This window comes from Microcaecilia unicolor, chromosome 12, assembly GCF_901765095.1.
Source record: "Microcaecilia unicolor chromosome 12, aMicUni1.1, whole genome shotgun sequence".
NCBI lineage: Eukaryota > Metazoa > Chordata > Amphibia > Gymnophiona > Siphonopidae > Microcaecilia > Microcaecilia unicolor.
In genome coordinates this window covers 34,330,143-34,351,247 of record NC_044042.1, presented here as the reverse complement: position 1 = coordinate 34,351,247, position 21,105 = coordinate 34,330,143, and the positions used below count along the sequence as shown (strand labels likewise).

At 43.7% G+C, this 21,105-nt stretch overlaps 1 protein-coding gene across 5 annotated transcripts in view; it reads right to left on the bottom strand.

The window, feature by feature from the left end:
• Positions 1 to 21,105, bottom strand: part of GLB1L2 (galactosidase beta 1 like 2) — a 119,576-nt gene that overhangs the window by 9,231 nt on the left and 89,240 nt on the right. For 4 of the 5 annotated variants that reach the window (XM_030221490.1, XM_030221492.1, XM_030221491.1 and 1 more), the window contains exons 8-16: positions 20,695 to 20,759; positions 14,880 to 14,964; positions 11,851 to 11,988; positions 11,669 to 11,749; positions 11,236 to 11,342; positions 9,940 to 10,086; positions 9,294 to 9,365; positions 7,482 to 7,560; positions 3,863 to 3,950 (exon numbers count right to left, since the gene is read on the bottom strand). In XM_030221490.1, the coding sequence (XP_030077350.1) occupies positions 3,863 to 3,950; positions 7,482 to 7,560; positions 9,294 to 9,365; positions 9,940 to 10,086; positions 11,236 to 11,342; positions 11,669 to 11,749; positions 11,851 to 11,988; positions 14,880 to 14,964; positions 20,695 to 20,759 (862 nt within the window). The remainder of the gene's footprint in view (positions 1 to 3,862; positions 3,951 to 7,481; positions 7,561 to 9,293; positions 9,366 to 9,939; positions 10,087 to 11,235; positions 11,343 to 11,668; positions 11,750 to 11,850; positions 11,989 to 14,879; positions 14,965 to 20,694; positions 20,760 to 21,105) is intronic. The other variant, XM_030221494.1, reaches the window with a different exon arrangement.

Genomic DNA, 21,105 nt, shown 5'->3' with positions numbered 1-21,105 from the left:
ATTATCGAAAACAAAAAAGAAAACTAATTTAAAAAGTGTAGGAGTAGCCTAGTGGTTAGTGCAGTGGACTTTGATCCTGGGGAACTGGGTTCGATTCCCACTGCAGCTCCTTGTGACTCTGGGTAAGTCACTTAACCCTCCATTGCTCCTGGTACAAAATAAGTACCTGAATATATGTACACCGCTTTGAATGTAGTTGCAAAAAACCTCAGAAAGGCGGTATATCAAGTCCCATTTCCCTTTCCCTTTTCTACCTACTACGGAAGCGGTGCAAAGGACTTAGGAGGGCAACATTATAATGGGCAACTTTTTTTCATTACCTGGAGATTCTGCTGCCTTTTAAAACCTCTATGCTTCATGATGAAAACAGTTCTCATGGAAAATACTGGAGACTGCTTAGCTAAATGGAGGATGTTTCCTCTTTCTCTATAAGATAGACTTCATCTGTTTAATATGATTTTGTTTCCTAAATGGCTCTATATTTTGGAATTATTACTTCTTAAATTGTTTTAAAAAGGTCTGGTTTCGTTGAATAAAATTCTGTCTCAATTTTGTTGGGGTGGTGGGAAGCCGAAAACATCATTTGGTTCCTAGAACATAGTAACATAGTAGATGATGTCAGAAAAAGACCTGCATGGTCCATCCAGTCTGCCCAACAAGACAACTCATATGTGCTACTTTTTGTGTATACCCTACTTTGATTTGTACCTGTGCTCTTCAGGGCACAAACCGTAGAAGTCTGCCTAGCACTATCCCCGCCTCCCAACCACCAGCCCCGCCTCCCAACCACCGGCTCTGGCACAGACTGTATAAGTCTGCCCAGCACTATCCCCGCCTCCCAACCACCAGCCCCGCCTCCCACCACTGGCTAGAAGAGGGGAGGACAAAAGAGAGTTCAGTACGGGCTGACCACTCAGCCGAGCTAGATTTCAGTGAGACTGGCCGCAAAGGTAGATCACTTATAAAGTTCTATACATCATAGGTACTCTCTGTCAAAGTCCCCCCTTTTTTATTTGTGCTTTATTATTTTACTTTAAATCTTTTCTTGTAGAACTGTTTAATAAAAATATATATTACAAACAAAAATTAGTGGAAGGCTTGTCAATGAGCATCTGTATATTGAAGAGGATCCACTGATGTGAAAAAAGCAGCACCTGTATATTCAAGGGCTGATGCCAACAATACATAAGTTCACATATACAACCAAAGCACCAGAATATGGAGCAAACAAAAGTGAACTTATTTTGTTGAATGCTCCCAACGTCCAACAAGAATCCCTGTTTCAAAATCTTCCTCAGGGATGCCAGTGTTGACTTGTAAACGAATCCTCCATTTTTCTTTTATCAACCCTGGCAAGTTAATTCTTTGCTACACATCTAACCAGGTTCGTTGCCAGGTTATTTGTGTCATAGTGTTCTGCAATATTTATGAATTGAGAAATGTTGAGCACCAAGTGAAGCATAGACCTAGGCCACCCTTTGGCGGCATTGGATCTAGGTCAATTAATAAAAAGAATACCAGAAATTTCAGTAAGTGAGGAGTTAAGAGAGTGTTAATTTTGTACTCTTCATCGGGCATATTTTACCCAAGAGCAAGTATTTGAGCTGGGCAGACACTCCTGTATGTAGAAATGTAATCAAGGGACTAATTCTTTTTTCCATGCCTTTTGCAGTTATCCAAAAATAAAAAAATTTTGGTGAGCTTTGAAGATCTAATGGGACAGCTTTTCCCCTTCTCACCAGTGGGTCTACTTTTGGATAAATATGAGACATTTCACCTTAAAAATGTTGTCATTGTCTCTTACTCAGGAAGGCGGGGTTACTGGATAAAAAGGTAATCTTAGGTGTATGGATCAGCGACGAAGCTCCGTCCCTCTGGGCATGGTGTAATCACCGTCATACACCCATGCAGCTGGAGCAAAGTTAAACCTTCTTTAAAGCAGAGAAAGCATTTTTTTAGCAGTCTGGGATGTCTATATCCAATCTTTATCTCACAAAGCTAGAAGTCGTGTTCTTAGTGCGTTTTAACTAGCCCTATGTTTTAAGGGGAGGGGGTCCATACTGCTCATGTCACAGGAATCCTTCTTTTTTTGTTGTTTTGCTTTTTTTGGGTGGGGATGCATAGTTTTTGTAATAGGCATGGGAGAATTGTCATACACTTAAGATAGTTGGTATTCTGAGATGGATAACAGAGGAGGTTAGGAGTTAAGAGACACTTATAGTATCCGGTTTTTGGATACTACTGTTCCATGTTGGGACAGACTATGTTAGTAGTTTATGTTCCAAATATCCTTATTGTTTATCATGCCATCTATTGAGTTTTGTTCTATTTAATTTTTCTCCATCAAAATATTTACCATTAAGGGTGGGAATAGACAAAGATGGAGGGTGGGAGGTATTTAATTTCAAAATTGTGGCCTCCGTTCTAGTTTTTTATATATAGAAATGATTGTATATTAAGAACGAGGTTGTAGAGTCAATTCCTGTTATATTACTGTGCTGTTTTTGTCTATGTACCTGAATAAAAACTATTTACACATAAAAAGTTCTTTTCTTCTAAGCATACATGGAAAAACAATTCAGCCTTGTGTAGAAATATGCTGTCACTTCCTTTCAGTGAAATGCAGGCCAAGGGCTCAGGCTAAGAGCTAGGCCTCTAAGAATCAAAGATCACTTCTGATACAGATACATTTCACTGCAGCAAATGCTGAAATAAGCAACAGAGCAGACAGAGGGAAGGGGGAATCTGCTCTGTAAATAACAGCTGGGCTGGCGCTAGCAAGAAAGTCATAAGCAAGGATGTTTTGGCCAGTGGAAGACAGTAGTGGGTCAGGTGCAAGAATGGCAAGCCGGGGGGGGGGGGGGGGGGGGGGAGGCTGAAGCATGTCACATCATCTGTTGATACTTAGAGCTTGGGAACATATGAAGTCATTGTTATCAACCGATAATGGCCTAAGACTGCTGGTGAGAAAGTTAGGGTCCACAGGAATGAATGGTACAAGAAAGGTATAAAAAGGTGGTCTGCTAGAGTATCGGGGCAGAAGAGAGAAGACAGACTGCACCTGCCGTGTGTCGTGAAGCGCTGTTCCACCATGTTCCAGATATGAATGCCTAATTGCCTGTACTGCCTTTGGTGAGATGCTAATAAACTCTCTTCTTGTATCCCAGTGTGTTCTTCTAATTGTTGATGGCGTTTGTACTCGGGCTGTGTAAAACAGGCTGCCTCACCTGCCCAAACTATTAATACCACGACCTTATAGCCTCCTTATAGACTCTACAATAAATATTCACTTGTCAGTGTTTGAGGGGCCCAATTACCAAGGTGCATACAGGCCTACGTTTGCGCAGTGCATGTCAAATTGGCATTACAGCCCGGCGGTAATTCCGAGTTTGGCACATGCTGAAAACCCGCTGAAGAAAATAATTTTTTTATTTTCTACCATGGGGGCGTTCCCAGCGGTAATCAGCAGTTAGTGCATGCTGGACGGTTACCACGCGGGTAACACGTGAGCCCTTACTGCTGAGTCAAAGGACTCAGGCCGTAAACAGATGCACGCTGGTTTTAATTTTCCCCCACGCCCATTTCCCACCTCCCCAAAAAAACCTTTATTCTAGACGTGGTGAAGAAATGGTCCAGCGCACATCCAAAACACTACCGCAGGCCACTTTTTGGTGCGCCTTTGTAAAAGGGCCCCTGAGTTAGCTATGTTAGAATGCTGATTTAAAAAATAAGATATAGACAGGTCAGACTTGAGTTAGTGTAACTACATGCCACTTATGTAGTTTAATGCTGTGGTCTATTCTTCTGTTCTCTGGGACAATTCAATGGGATCTGGAACTATTAGCTGTAGCATGGGACTAACCTTTCAATAAAAGACTTTTTCATATCAAGACTGTAAATCTTGAAGTTTCTCAAAGGACTATTCCTCAGGAGTACATCTCCAATTATTCCTTAAAGAAGGCAAATAAAAGAACACAAGACTACCATCATAACTCATAGAAGCTTTGAAATGTAATATGTACTTTGTTAACAACTATAAATAAAATAGCTTGAAAACTTATTTAAAAAACTCATCAAGAAGAAAGCAATGCCTTACTAAAAAAAAAAAAATACACAGAATATTAGAGAAATCAGATATTACCTATTAATTTTCTTTCCTTGAGTCCTTTGAGACCAGTCCAGACATGTGAACTGGTCTGTTATTTTTATTTTATTTATTTGTTACATTTGTACCCCACATTTTCCCACCTATTTGCAGGCTCAATGTGGCTTACATGGTACCACTTTGAGGCTTAATTTGGTTAAGCAGAATATAGTAGATTAGATTAGGTTAGGTTTATTCTCTCCTATCACCTGCATCTGCTAAACACCATTCTCAAGAGGTCTGCCTGTCACCACTATGGTCATGTTCTCTCCTGACATTTGGGATTATACCGCCTCTGAGACACTTACTGAAGAACCTGCCAGGAAACCCTCTGGTAACTGCTGAGTCCACTGTAGACCAGCATAAGCCATGCATCTGGCAAAATCTGCCACCTAGAAGGCCAGTACCAAGACTCTGAATGATTGCCTCAACAGGGCTTCCATCCACTGTTCCTATACATCCACCTTCTTCCACCGGAATGGTTGATTTCTTGGTCACAGCCAACACCATGGCATCCACCTTGGAGAGACACAACCTCTCCTTCTCCACTGACACTGTATAAAGTCTGGCCGTGGGTCTGCCTACCTTCAACGCAACACCTGGAGTCATGAATATGACCACTCAGCCGCGGTCATAATCTTGATTGCCCTAAGGACAGGGAAGGCTTTGGCCAGCTTCCTGACCCCTTCAAGCAATGGGTCTCCCAATGCTTCAGCTTTCATAACACACTCCTCTTAAGACCTTCAGCACTGAAAGCACCTGAGATATTATAGATGCTAGCTTGTTTCTTCTGAAAATGCAGACAATAGTTGTGTCATCCCCCAGAAGAGCCTCTCCTTCCTCCAAAGGCTCCTTCACAGCTCCAACAGGTCCCCCTCTGCATCAAAGAATCTCCTGACTTCTGGGATGCCACATCCTTTGGATCTTCTACTGGAAAATGTCTAGCCTTCTTTGAGGCAGAAGGACCCACTTTGGGCTTTCTATCAGAATGATTTGCTCTCCGCAGGGGTCCCACAACCAGGTCCTTTTTAATGCAGAAGATCCGGTGCACTAACAGTATGCATTCTGGTGTGAAGCTCATCCCCCAGCTCAGAAGCCTGATTAACATTCTCCAAAGGGAAGACCTGTACACTTGAGCTCCCACAGTGCTCTGAAGCAGCCCCCATTAAGATGGCAGAAGTTCCTGCCAAAAGTATAACTCTGTCTGAAGCAGAAGCTTCCTTTGTAATTGAAGTTCCATCTGATTTGTTGTCATACAGAAGCACCTCATCGCTACTGACACAACTTTCTCTCATAATTGAGCTCATGTCAGTCTTATGCTCCTTTTCACAGGCCTGACTCTAGGTACTAGTACTTACACTAGAGTGGCAGTTACCAAGGCAGCACAGCACCAGCTACACTTGCCCTGTACTGACAATATACCCAGTGTATCTGAATGTAACTCACCTTGAGCTATAACTGAAAAGGTGTGAGCAAAATTTAAATAAATGAGTAGAAAAGAATATCTTTGTCTACAAAATTCATTAGATAAGTTCAAATCAGGTTTGAAAACTTTTCTTTTTACAGATGCATTTGGTACTTAGCCCTAATTTCGGTAGTTGGTGGGACATCCTTTGGTTTGCAGTATTTGGTCCTATTTCACAGATACTTTTTTTTTCTTTTTGCTTTCCTAATTATTGATGTATTTCTTTTTCTCTCTTTGATTTTACTAAATTTTATACACTATTATAAACCACCTTGAAACCTTCCTTATTAGACATTACCTTCAAAGTATGTACTACAATCTTTAAGATTTTATACAGTCAAGCCTAGTGGTTAGGGTGGTGGACTTTGGTCCTGGGGAACTGAGGAACTGAGCTGGATTCCCACTTCAGGCACAGGCAGCTCCTTGTGACTCTGGGCAAGTCACTTAACAACCCTCCATTGCCCCATGTAAGCCGCATTGAGCCTGCCATGAGTGGGAAAGCGCGGGGTACAAATGTAACAAAAATAAATGTATGATTTCTTTGATATCTTTATTGTCTTCTAACAGGGTGACAAAATCTAGAGCCCTGACTAGATTAGGTTTTCCATAAATCAAAGGAGTCCAATATAAACATATTTTTTTAGTTTAATTTTCCTTTTGTAGCTGTAAAACATTGAATGAACTTCCTTTAGACATTAGGTTAACAACAAATTTTTTACAATTTCATAAGTAAATTATTTACAATTTCATGTCTTAAATCTTGGCTATTTCAAAAATATTTATGATTTGGCCTATGGAAAGAAAGTGATACCAATGTATTTTCCCTAGATATGGCTAGGTAGATTTGATATTGGTATCCGCACTGAACTCTAAATGGCAAATGTGTACTATAAGTGATATATTGGCATTGGTTTAAGGATTTTAATAAATTTGGAAACTTAGAAACATGTCACATGCAAATCACTGAGACTGCAGTGGCCCATCTACCAAGCACCTGTCTAAACTTCTCCTTCTAACACCATCTAACTGTCCCACAGTCTACAGTGTTACCTCATCTGTCTTCTCTCCTTTTACCCTTGTTTTTTTTTTGTTTTTTTTAAATCTTGACTGAAACCAGCGGCCCTTCTTCTGGCCCTCCAAGAAGTTAGGAAGGAGGACAGCAGATACATCAGCCAGCACTCCCATGACTGGCAAGAGGGAAGGGTCTTGTCACTACCAGCTGCAGAATCCGCGGAGCCCTCAGAACCAGCCCCAGGTCTTTTGATTTTGTAAACTTAGGCTTTCCTTTTTTTTTTTTTTTAAATGCAATAGTCAATCCGGGTGAATCCTGCCCCAAGTGGGGAAGACCGCAGCCTAACTGTTGCCACAACACTTCAGACCAGATCCACACTGCACAGGACCTCACCTACTAACCGCTGGAGACTAAAGAGTGGTTGGCTGTGTACCGCATAGGACACTTACATGCCATCAAACTAGTGGTTCTCAGTCTCCAGCAGATGGCTGAAAAGAATAAACCCAAGCTTCTGGACTGTTCTGGAGGGACAAAGAAGAAATGTGCTATACTCTCACAGGAAAAAGGTGCTAAAAAAAGTAATGCTCTGAAAATACCATAGAACTAAAAAAAAAAAGCCTGTCATAACCAGAACAAAGATTCTGGATACCGGATGCAAGTGCATGATGCAGACTTTTTTTTTTTGTATGGCAGTAAGGTCAGTGTCAGATTGTAACATGTAAGAACAGTGCCATTTGTCTACTTAGACAAGTATATACAATGCGAACAGTTTGCAATTTCCAGCATTTCAGGCTAAGTTAGATATGCAAGAGCTAGTTATAAAGTAGATCAATATTTTTCACAGAAAGTAATGCACACACCTTTCCGCTGAGTGTTCTGTTTTGGTCCATAGTTGACTCGCCCACAATTTTCAACTAGGAATCTCAGTTTCCTATAACCCTGCAAACAGGGACCAATGCTTAATATTCACCCACTAAAGGCAGCAGTGTATCAAAACATCTAGAGAGGGCAAGTAATTCTAGTATTAAAATTGTTACAGGTCTTTGAATTCTGCCTGCTAATAAATCTGAAAGGCAACTTAGGTTGTGAGCCCATTAGGGCCAGTGCAAAGAACCTTTAATAGAAATTGTAAACCACATAGTCGTCGCCTCAGGGATCGCTTGCGATATATCAAGTGCTGAAAACGTAAATATATAAATATAAATATATATGATTCTTGTCATGCAGAAAAATAAGCCACAGCTGCTTTTTCACAAGCCCACACATCTGAGCAAGAACAGAAGTCTCTGTAAAAAAAACTATCCAGTCGATATTCAAAGTGTTTTAAGCGGGCAGAAGATCCTGCTAATTAAATAGCACATTGCCACCTAACCCACAATATTCAAAGGCACTAAAGCAGGCAGTGCTGCTGAATATTGCCTCTGACTGCCACAAATAAAAGGGCAGGTCAGGGGTGGTAGTACAGGGGGCAGCATTAGGGAGGACCCTAGGATTATGCAGGTACCATTGTTGAATATCGGCTGGCACCAGCATAACTTTTTTTCCATTAAAAAAAAATAATCCCCTCCCGGTCTCCCAACAAAAGCCCCATCCTTCCTTCCCCCTCCCCCCAGCATGCCACCATGATCAAGACCCCCCCCCCCCCCCCCCAGGAACAACCCCCCCTCATCTAGGTAGCCCCCCCCCCCCCCCGGGCCTACTTAATGTCCCTAGTTGTCAGTGGAAGTCGTTGGGGGCAGGAACGAAGGCCACTTGCTCCTGCCCCATACGACTTCTCTGAAAAAATGCGGCAGCCATTTTTCAGGGAAGCCACAAGGGGCAGGAGTGAGTGGCCTTCACTCCCACCCCTAATGACCCCCACAGACCACCAGGGATATCAGGGTGGCCCAAGGGGGCCTACCTAGACAGCGGGGGGGGGGGGGGGTTTCCAGGGAGGGCTATGACCATGGCAGCAGACTGTGGGGAAGAAAGGAGGGAGCTTTGTCAGGGGGCCAGAAGGGAGATCGGTGTTTTGTTTTTTTCTAATGGAAATAATGTTATACGGGCCCCGGCTGAATATCGGCCAGGACCCACATAAGCTCCAGCGGCATCGGGAAAATTAGCCCGGATAATAAGTGCAGGGGCCTGCACGTAGCCAGGTACCAAATATTCCGGGCTAATCTAGCCGGCGACAGTCAGCATTTAAAAAGAAACTGACTGTCGCCGGCTGAATACTGGCCAGTGTTTTACCTATGCATTGTTCAGCATGTTAATAGTAATTGTGACAGCATGCAACTTTGATTAATTACAATTTATTATCAATTATTTTTGCATTCTATAAGTAGTTTCCTGACAATTCCTCTTTGGATAGTTGACTATATTGTCAAAAAGTTATGGGTTACTTCACATTCACTAGTTAAGAATGATACACATGGGTTATGATGTCACAAATACCAGATGTCAACAGTGGTATTATTCTGAACAAGGCTGCTCTTGGGGGGATGTCTAGAGGAGTAGTTTAAAGAGCTTCAAAAATAATGACTTGGCATGAACCATTTTGACTGACAGGATGAGCATTACTGCAAGCAGCGTGCGCTACTGAAGACCTGTGTAGTACACATTTTCTGCTACTAGCTGCCACTGTATGTCTGTAAAACTCTAGTCTCATTTGCAGCACAGGCCTATTTACTCACCGGCACCTCTGCAATGTTCAGTTCCAGGTTATTGTAATCAATGGATCCAACCAACTGGTTGCTAACAAACACCTAATAATGGGAAAACAAGAAGTTGAATCCTTCTTCTGAGAAGCAAACAAATAAATCCCCCCCCCCCCCATTTACTAAGCTGCACTAGCAGCTGCTGTGCACTAATGCTGACACAGACTATTCACTTTGAACGGGCAGTGCTGGCATTACCGCACAGCTTAGTAAACAGAGGGGGCAAGAGAGCATATGTGAGGAGCAATGGGCTGTCTACGAACTACTCAACCTGTAAGTCCTGCCTAAAAAAACAAACAAATAATAAAAAAAAGAGAAACAAAAACAAAAAAACACCTATCTGGGAGGAAGAATGGATGGGTTTAAGAGCCAGAATACTTTGTCAAAACTGGAAAGTCAGTTCCAGTTGATCAGTCACCTAACAAGTCAAGTACCCAACCAACCAATTAGCCATCCTATCAACCAGCAAACCAAAACACTGGACCTCATATCTAATGCCCATCAGAAATCAATCCTAATAATGGCATTTTAAGAGCTGTATTTTATAGATTCTATTACAAGAGGACAGTTGTTTTTGTTTTTTAGAGGGTTTTTCTGCTTACTGTTTTCTCCTCATGTTTACCTGTGCTCTATCTCGAATGTGTCCCTGAGAATGTAATTGTCCTCCTCCGAATATCACAGTTTCATATAGTGTGTACCCATAAGACTGGCCATTACCATCATTCACTGGTAAGTTCTCCATGCTAACTGGCTCCACTGTTTTAAAAGGCTATAAGAGAAACATGTGAGGTGAAACTATACCATTCATTATAACACTGAACTTTTCTTTGTTGGATAAACTTACCATTGAAGAACTGAACAGTGCCCTTGGCAAAGAAGGATTAGCCTTGCTTCAGGAATGGGATGCACTGGAATCCTCTATTTTGTAAAACAAAGGTGCTCCCTAGTATATTTTAAATAGTGGAGTTATAGCAAAAAGACCCCCTGCCTTCCTAATACACACAATAGGCCATCAGGATATGACACAATACAAAGTTTGATCATAAAGCAGAATCTGTGGAAAAGTTACTGCCAGATATAAAAGCTCGGCCCATCTTTCTTTATCCTTCTATGGTCTGTGTCTCACAAATGGCAAAAGACTGAAAGAAGATTTGCTAAGTCTAGCATGGGGGAACTAAGGCCGATGCTAGACAGACTTCTATGGTCTGTGTCCCGCAAATGGCAACAGGCAGGTGAAGCTTCAGCAACTCCAGTGTTGTAGATCTACTTATTGTCTCGTACTGTGAGTGAGTGTGCTGTGCAGCTCAGGGGGGAGGGGAAGACGTCTTGACTGGTATGCTGAATACTGTCAGTAATACTTGGGGATAATATATGGTTATATCTAAGACTCGATCGATTTAACAAAAAGGGACAGTTGTAGCTCCGAACGTACTGAGGAGCAAATCAGTAATGTGAATGGGAATCAATTCCATTACTGCACATTGTATCCTTTAGATGATCCATCCATTAGATGATCCATTGTATTTGATCCCTGACGCAGGCACTGTGCGCCAAAACACGGCCCCTGTTGGGTCACCATTGGAAGACTGTTTCTCAAGTTTAACCATTAAAAGAATTGTGTCCCGATTTTGAAGGCTCTTGGTGCTTCTCTTTGTTTTCTGGACTTTACTTTGTACTCTGGACCCTATTTGTGCTTGTTTTTATAACTAAGACTCCATCATGTCTGGCTGCCTATATGGTTGGCAAGGTGAAGACTTGACAACCAATGTTTAAGCATGGGTGACTGGGGCCCCGCACAGTGGTGGGAGTGGCTCTGGCCACCTTGTTGGGTAGACTGGATGAACCATGCAGATCTTTATCTGCCATCATTTATTGTGTTACTGTGGGTTACTGTGCAGATACACAGAGTGGTACCTACCTCTTCAGTGCTCTGTAAAACGTCCCACAGGGATACATATTGCTTAAATTCCACCATACCATATGAACCCTTAGTCATTGTACTAGGAGGAATGGGTAGTGGTTCCTCTGAAACAGCAAAGGGGAGAATCCTATTACTATATTATTATTGCAAATCCAATAGAAACAGAGCCACTACACAAACTTAGCACAGAGGCAGTCTTTATCACTAACAGAGAGAAAGGGTGTTCTGTACTACAATAGCACGAAAGGAGTTCAAACTGTGAAGGCAATAAAGATTTTACTGGAAAACAGTCCTGGCTAGGATAGTTACCAGCCTCTGCTGTGGAATTAGATATCCTCTGCAAGAAAGGGATGCTGCAAAAGCCAGTCTATGCCATGAAAGATAGGACACTGAACTACACCACCAAGAGAGACGTAGAGCTTCTACATACCAGTAAACTTGCTGAACAGGTCTCGAAGTTTGAAATACTTGGATGTGTAGTCACCAGACTCAGTTAATGGTGCATCATAGTCTAAACAACAAAACAGAGAATGCATTCATTTTTGTAACAATTAATTTTCTCTTTCAATAAGAAACTGTGTTTTCCAGAAGCCCAGCCAATAGCATACTTACCATAACTGGTGACATCTGCCTTGTACTCTTGAAAATGCAAAGCTCCATTCATGAAGCCGAAGTTTGTACCTCCATGGAACATGTAGAGATTGATGGAGGCACCAGTCTTAAGGACATTCTGAATAGTCTTCGCAACCACTGCATGGAAGAGAGAGAAGAATGCCAAAGCTCAATATATTATAGAGCCAAAGGATACTGTGTATCGTGACCTGATCATAAACAAATATAAACATTAATAGTAAACCATGGAAAAGGGTATCACTATACTCTGAGGATTGCCCTGTCAACAGCACTGTGCCTCTGCTGTCCCAGATAGCTCCCCCCCCCCAGCTCAGATCATGGTGAGTGCGGGGGAAAGGGAGGTGGCCTTTTAGATGCTGCCCGTTTGGGTGCCTCCAGCACCAATACAACAGCGCCCAAAAGTCATGGGTGCCAAAACAGCAACGCCCAAACAGAAGGGCCGAAGTCAAACTCCCACTACTGTACATAACAGAAGAGTGGTATCAGCCAATGCAGTAATTTGATTGGCTAAATATCACTGATAATTTTCAGTAAACTCACAGAATACCACTATAAAGCAGAGTTGTATACCTGTAATAATAGGCTCTCTGTAGACAGCCAAGCCTTTGGCTTCCCCTGAGCATTTATGGTAATTACTGTGCAAGGTGTGGCTCGTCCTCTCTTCAGTCTGTTCCATAGTTTATTTGTGATATGGTCATGTTCATTATAGAGGAGAAAGAAGGCAGAAAGGTGTGGCTGCATTCCCCTGCTGTCTACAGGGACCCTCCCCCCATACAGGTAAGCAGCTTCTCTTTCTCCACAGACAAGCAGAGGAGATGAAGGTACAATGTATGCTGAGTCCCAAGCTGCAGGCCACCCGTTGTTCTTTGGCAAGTTGGATGTACTGGGCAACTGGAAGGATCAACAAGCAAAGAGGATGCATCAGACTACCTGACCAAAGGGCATTTTCCATGAAGAAGTGGGAATGGATTAGTGGTCTGCTGGTAGCAGACATAGATATAGTCTGATACCCAGGCAATTATGAAGTTGGTAGCTGCTGGTAGGCCTAGGTTATTTTGGTTAAAAGTGACAAAAATCTGAGTGGATCTTATGGTTTCTGTCTCATGGAGATAGTAAAGAAAAGTATGTTTTTAGTCTAGCATGTGTGGTGACGCTTGCAGGCTGGGAGAAATAACTGAAGTACAATAGATGTTGAGATGAAATTCTGAGACAACCTTCAGTAAGAATCTAAGATGGTTGCTAAGTAGTACTTTGTTAGGAAAGAAATGGGTATACAGAGGATAAGTGACCAAGGCCCGAAGCTCACTGACTCTTCTGGACAAGATGATGGTAACCAGAACTAGCGTCTTCCAGTTTAGGTGCTTTAGGGTGGCTAGTCCCAGAGGCCTAATGGCAGTTTCATGAGTTGGACAAGCACAATGTTGACCCTGGCTGGTGGCAGATCCCACAGCAGCAGATGTACATTCAACAGTCCCCCTCAAGCTACGGAGTGGAAAACAACCTTTTACTCTCTCGTGGAAGGCCGTGATACCGAAAAGTAGAGGCATAAGGATGTCATTTTGAGCCCTCGCTCTGAAAGCTGAAGAATATAGATGAGGACTTGCAGCAGGAAGCAAGTGAAAGGTTTTTGTTAATTAACCCTTGCTCAATTGGAAAGGTTTGTCCATATACACTGATTACACTTTCTGGTGGAGGGTCTTCACTTCCTGGGAGCCCAGAAAACAGTCTATGAAGTGTTGCTCAATCTCCAGGCTATCAGAGCAAAGCTTGAATGGCTGGTATGGAGCAGGTGGCCTTTCTGCCGAGTCAACATTGACAGGTAATTCCCCAATGGATCCAGCCATTGGACCTGCATGGACAGCAGGCGAGGTAAACAAATTTGCCTGGGCTAGTAAGATGCTATGAGGTTGACTTGTGTTCTGTCTCACCAGATCTTCTGGAGGACTCTGGAAATGAGATGAAGCAGAGGAAATGCATAAAGGAGGCTGCCTGTCCAGGAGATGGCAAAGGCACTGTGACCTGTGCTATGGGTGTCCAGTCTAATTAAGCAATATATGGCACATTTCACATTTCCTTTGGTAACAAACAGATCGAGTTCAAGCTGCTACCAACAACTGATGAGTGTCTCAACTACTGTGATGTTGAGAAATCATTCATGCAGGTTGAACTTGTGACTGAGTGCATCCACAATTTGGCTGTATTGTTCCAGAAGATACTTAGCTTGGAGAGTGGTTTATGTAGTGGAGACTAGGTGCCAGATGGGCATGGTCTCCTGAAGTAATCAAAAGAGCCACAGCAGAAAAAGCCATCTTGCTTGCTGATGTAGAGTCACCTGATTGTTCATGCAAATAAGTACATTCTTGGTCCATATACAGGGTCCAAAAATATGGAGAGCATAGAAAACAGCTCTGAGCTCTAAAAGACTGATGTGAAGGTTCTGTTCCTAAAGGGTCCATGTTCTCTATGTTCTGACTGTCAGTTGTGCTTTCTTCTAGATGAATCTGCCACAGTGTGGAAACAGCACCCAAGCAGGTCAGTGGGGAGTGGGGGCAGCTAAAGAAGAGCTGCTGTGGAAATTCAGCTTCTCCAGTGGGGCCTGGACTGGGCTGGTGTGGAAGCAATCATTGTGGCAGATGAAGATGGTGCATCCATGTGGTCTGAGTGGGAGAACAGTCCCAAAGATCTCTTGCCTGGAGAAGCACTTGATATGTTTATTTCTTACTGTGTTCCCTCGCTGGTCTCTGACCTTCAGTTTTGGGGGGAGGGGGGTTGTTTTTGTGGTTAAGGTGATTTTGAACAGAGGACAGCTACAATTTTCCAGGAGCATGGAAAAAGACAGACTGAAGGTAGGAGGAGACAAACCTAGGCTTCTTTTGAGCTTCAGGAGAGATCTAGCACACAGGATCCATCAAAGGACATCACCATACCACATGCCTCTGGCTTGTATATGGAGAAAATAAACAAAACATTTTAAAAGAAATCTATTAGATATGAAGTTAAGAACTCACTATCTGCATCAAACACATGATGGTCACTTCCCCAGTGGTCAAACCAGCCTGTCCAATACTCCATTACCATCTTTGGCTTTTTGCTCTAATTGTGAAAGGAAAAGCAAAGCATGAATGAATCTGTGATATAATCCATAGCCAAGAATCCCTCCAAAAGGCATTCTCAATACATGCTTTAAAGTTCCTGAAATACATTAACTTTGCAACGAGATAAACCAACACTAAAATATCAAAATTAAATACTTCTCAAACATATAGCAGCAAGGAATACAAATTTTTTAGCTAAATCGAACAGCACTAATATATATATGTACTAGTAAAAAAGGCCCGTTTCTGAAAGAAATGAAACGGGCGCTAGCAAGGTTGTCCTCTAATGGCAATTATGTTTTTAAGGGAACTGTTAGGAGAGAGTATGTGTGTGTTAGAGAGTGAGCAAGTATGTGTGAGAGAGAAAGAGTGTGTCAGAGAGAAAGAGAGAGAGCGTGTGTGTGTGTGTGTGTGTGTGTGTGTGTCTGTCTGTCTGTCTGTCTGAGAGAGTGTAGTGTGTGTCCCGGTTGCACCAATTATGCTCTCTCCCCTGCATTCATCCATATTCAGCAAATGTCCTCTGTGCCCTGCCCCCTTCATCCATGCATGTGCAGCATCTCTCCCCTACCCCCTCCATCCATCGTGGTGCAGCAATTCTCCTCTGTCCCTTGCCCTCCCCCTCACATGTGCATCAACTCTGCATTCTCCCCTGGCCTCTCCTCCTTCCACCCATATCCAGAGCCCCCTCCCTCCATCTCTCTCCCCTCTGAGTTCCAGGCCCCCTCCCCCCCCCCCACTGAGTTCCAGGACCCCTCCCCTTTGAGTTCCAGGACCCCCAACCCCCTCCCCTTTGAGTTCCAGGACCCCCTCCCTCCCCTTCGAGTTCCAGGATCCCCGAACAGAAAGGAAACGGGCGATAGCAAGGGTCCAGGGCCCCCTCCCTCCATCCCTCCCTCCATCCTACCCCTGTCCAGGCGGCGTAATTGAGGAACACGGTGCCTGGGCTGCCGTAGCCATGCGGCGCACACCTCCGGCACATGCAGGCTGGCCTGTTTTGCTATTTTCTTTGGCGCTCCGCGTCACAGCTGGCCTCACACTGGCTCGGCCCCGACTCGTCCGGATTCACCGCTCCTGTCATCGCAGCTCCTCCCCTCTTCCCTCTGCTAGCCAATCTGGTGTCTCCTTTCCCTCGTCTCCTTCCTCCGGCCCTGATGCATCCGAATTCGCCACTGTGTCTTCGCAGCTCCTCCCCTCTTCCCTCTGCTAGCCAATCTGGTGTCTCCTTTCCCTCGTCTCCTCCCTCTGGCCCTGATGCATCCGAATTCACCACTCCTGTCATCGCGGCTCCTCCCCTCTTCCCTCTGCTAGCCAATCTGGTGTCTCCTTTCCCTCGTCTCCTCCCTCTGGCCCTGATGCATCCGAATTCACCACTCCTGTCTTCGCAGCTCCTCCCCTCTCCCCTCTGCTGGCCAACCTGGTGTCTCTTTTCCTTCATAGCCTCCCCCATGTCCTGCATCAGTGTGTGTGTGTTTCCCTGGCAACTATACAGAGTTCCCTCAAGGGCGGGGCAATTACGAACACTACACGGCTTCACTGCCAGCTGCCACGGAGTCAGCTTCAGAACGTTGGAGGTGCAAATTATTATATTAGATATATATTTTATTTATTTATTTATTGCATTTGTAGCCCACATTATCCCACCTCTTTGCAGGTTCAATGTGGCTTACAATACATCATGGATGTATATATAAATATATATATTTTTTAAGCAATAAGAATTTGCCCCTGCAATTCTCTTGCTGTTGTCTCCTGCTTAAACCTGAAACTTATTTTACTTTATTTTATTATGGAACTGCACAGACTTACCACTGCTACCATCTGCTGAGACTGAGAACAGTCTGACTTTCAAGGGACTGCACAGCCCACTTGTACACCTATTTGAAGTTCAGTGTGTTCTCAGTCTTCATCTGCTGGTAGGAGTGCACAACCTATCTGTGCCGTCTAGAGGGATGCTATGGAAGAAAGTAATTACCCATACAGCTATCATCCCAATATGATGTAACTAAGAGCAAAATGCTGAGTTTCTTCATATAGCTCCTTTTATCATCCTGTTCATATCCCTGCTTGGCTTATGACAGGACTTCCCACACCTACCCTGAGGACTTCACAGTCAGTCAGGTTTTCAGGATACTGACAGCAAAATATACATGAGATATATTTGATTATTTTGGAAATACATTACATTGTGAAATTTGGTCTTAATTGTTAATTTTCTTTCCTTCAGTACTGACAGACCAATCCAGAATATTGGGTGTGCCCCCAATCTGCAGATGGAGGCAGAGAAGAAGTACTTTCAGTGATGTTCTCACCAGTGTAAGGATTGATGCAGTTCTGGAACTTGCCAGTAAACTTTTGACAAAGCAGAACTGAACACAAACTCTGCAAACATACAAACAATCCAAACAACTAATTGTGCCCCCCCCCCCCCAACAAGAGGCAATACTTACAATCAGCTTTGCCTGTAAACTAATGACCATTTAGCACTCCTGAACTCACCAACAATGAGGGACATATCGTAATAGCCTACTGTCTTCTTGGCAGAACCTGTGCTGGTCTAGCAGAATTCAAGCCCCCGATATTCAACCACTGACAGTCAGCGTTTTTTAAACGCTGTCACACCAGCTAAATTAGCCCCCAATATTCAGTGCTGCGGTCATTACTGGGCACCGACACTGAATACTGGGGGTTACGTGTGGGCGGGCTGGGTGGTGGAGCTTATGTAGGCCTAGTCAATATTCTGCCAGGGCCCACATATGTTATGCGGCCCCAGCTGAATATTGGGCCAGGACCCAAATAAACTTTTTTTAAAAAATTGAGCCTCCCTGAGCCCCCGACGCATACCCCTCTCCCCAGCCTGCAGCCACAACCCCTCCCCTTCAGTAGTTCATGCAGCCCCCTGAAATGTCACAGCAGCCATTTTGCAAGGACGCCACAAAGGGCAGTAGCGAGGGGGACTCTGCTCCAGCCCCCAATGACCACCACTGGACCACCAGGGATCACCTGAACTACTGAGGGGTTGGGAGCAAAGGGCGTTTCGAGGGGGAGAGCAGAGTGGCTTGTGGCCACAAGCTGGGGGGAGGGGCTCGAATTTAAATAAAGAAGCTTATGCGGGTCCCGGCCCGATATACAGCTGGGGCCTGCATAAGCTAAGCTTTTGAGCTGTCCTAAATTCACCCACTGAACTTATGTGGGCCTCAACTGAATATTGCTGGTGCCTGCATAAGCCTCGGTTCCTCCCCATTGCCATCCCCTGACAACTCGCTTTTTTGGGACTGGTCAGAGGCAATATTCAGCGGCACTCCTTGCTTTAGTGTCACTGAATATTGGCGGTTGGGTGGTGACAAGTCATGTAAGCAGACCAGAGCATCTCCAGCCCACTTAAATTGCTCTGAATATGAGCCCCAAGGAAATTAGTAGGTAAGACTAAATTTAACCTTTCTTATCTTTCTGCTCGACCGGTCCAGATAGACAGTGGGATGTATCCAAGCTAAACTAACTCAGGTGGGAAGAATGTGTGGTTTGCTTCAGAACCAATCTGCCAAAAGCAAAGTCTTCCCAAGCTCAGATATCCTATCCTGATGACCAAGTTATTACACTACAGATTTTTCTGGTGTCTAGCTTCTACCCATAAGGCCACTTGCACCCTGGTAGAAATGTGCACAGAAGGCCAAAGAGATCTTGTGATTTGATAGGTAAGTGGACTCAATAGCCTTCTTAATCTAGTGTGACAATGCCTTGGAAACCGCTTCTCCCTTGTGGGCACCACTGTGCAAGACAAAAAGATGATCTGACTTATTATAGTTCATCACTTTCAGCATACCAAATCAGAACCCGACACACATCCAAGGAATAAAGAATAATACAGCCATCTAGCCCCCTTCTGAAGAATGCTGGTAGGCAGACAGCTTGACCGAGATGAAATGGCAAATATCAACTTTTGGTAAGAAAGAAGGCATCACATGCAGGGTAACTGCACTCCCCAGAAAAGACCGATAAGGGTCTCTGCATGACAGGGCCTGCAACTCCAACATACATTGTGTCACACAAATGGCTACCAAAAAACACCATCTTCAGAAAAAGATCCTTAAGCAATGCATGGTTGAGGGGCTCAAACTAAGCCTCACCAAGGCCATAAGCACCAAGGGCAAATCCAATTGTTGAATCATTGGGTTGCACAAAGGCCACAACTACTTCACACCCCTCAGAAATGAACAATGTCCAAATGAGCCGACAAAAAGACACTCATGATGCAGCCAAAGAAACAGGCTAGGGCCACCATCTGCACCCTAAGGAAATTAAGAGAGAGCCCATGATTGAAGCCTCTCCATTTAAAAAAAACAACCCTAAAATCACTGCAAATTCTGCCAAACACACCACTAGCCCTTGGGCTTCACAACAGGATTCAAACACTTGCCAGACCACACATAAGCCAGAGAGGTCAATAGCCTTAATGCTCTCAGAAGTGTAGCTATCACTACTATGGAGTCATCCTTGCATCTGAACTTCTGCCTTTCAAGGGCCAGGCATCAGACAAAAGAGATCTGGATCTTCCATGCGAACTGGCCCCTAATACAACAGACCCAAGCTCCAAGGAACCTGCACTCCTATGAACTATCTCATCAGATCAGTAAACTATAGCCATCAAGGCCAAACTGGGGCAACAAGTAATACCAGCCCCTGGTGCTTTGTGACCCTGTGTAGAACACAAGGTAGCAAGGCAATTTCCACCAACACCAGTACACCCTTGGTCATCCCCATGCTTGTTGACATTCGTGACTGTCATAGCATTCTCTTACATGACATGCACCACCATTCTAACCACTCTACAGCTCTAAACAAATCACCCTAGCCTCCAGTCTGTTGATGGACCATGATACCTCCTTGAATGACCACCAACCCTGTGCTAGATGTCCTTGACCATTCCCCCCCTCCCAACTGGATAGCCTGGCATCATCATGACCACCAGCCAGTTGAGAGGCTCCTGGTCCATTCTGAAGGGGCTTCATTTATGCTGTCATCCAGGAAACCAGCTCCAATGTCGCTGCCATGGAACCCAGGAGTTGGAGGTAATCCCAAGCTCTCAGCGATCCCTAGGTCATCTGCTGGAGACAAAGAATACTGGCAAATTCCAGGACAGCAACAATCCTTATGCTGGTGATGATGTAACTGAAGGTTAATGTTCTCTGCCTCCATCTGCTGTGTGGAGGGCACAACCCACTTGTTTGGACTGGTCTAGCAGGAGGATAAGAATGCAAATTAAATTCATATATATTCATTGTGCATACCCTAAAAACCCAACTGGCTCTGGGGTCCTCAGGATGGGGTTGGGAAGCCCTGGTTTAAGACTACTTTGAATTAGCTTGGTAACTCCCAAAGCATGATTTTAGAACATTCCAGTGGCTAGTTTTGGACAAAATTCCTATGGTCCCTGAAACAGAAAAATCTTCCAACCCTTCTACAAAAAAAAAAAAGGAAATTTACAATATTTATTATTTATATAGCACCAGAGTAGATGGCATCATTCCAAATGTATAACACACATGGATGCAGAAATGTTACGTAACACACTACAATGCACACAGTGTGTGGTGGATAGGGAAATTTAACTAGGCTCTCTAGGTTTACTTTGTCTTCATTCCTATACTGTCAGCCCTCAGGTACCACCTCGATGTTCTAGTCAGTAAACAGAAGCAAGGGTACTGCAGCATGTTGAAAGTTTCCTTCATACCTGGATTGTGTCAAGATATGAGAAGAGGACAGGCTCCAGCTTCTGGAAGTTAATAGTGGCCAGCACTGGAGAGGAAGAAAAACAGAATGTAAGTAAATAATTTAAAAAAAAACATACAATCACCATGCTCAGAGACAGACAAGAAGTAGGCAAATGAGAGGTACAATCCTCATTTGTCTTATCTCCTCTATATACTCCAAACACTAAAGAAAAAAAAAATATAAATGCATGGTTTAATCACACTGAAAAATTCATATAGGAATGTGTTTGTTCTTTTACTCAGTACTATCAGCAGTCAAGTAATTTTTATTTTCATTGCACTGATTAGATTTGTAACAGCCCATCATTACACTTCTGATCAGTTTACAGAAAAACATTCATAACAAATTACATAAAACAGATATATATTTA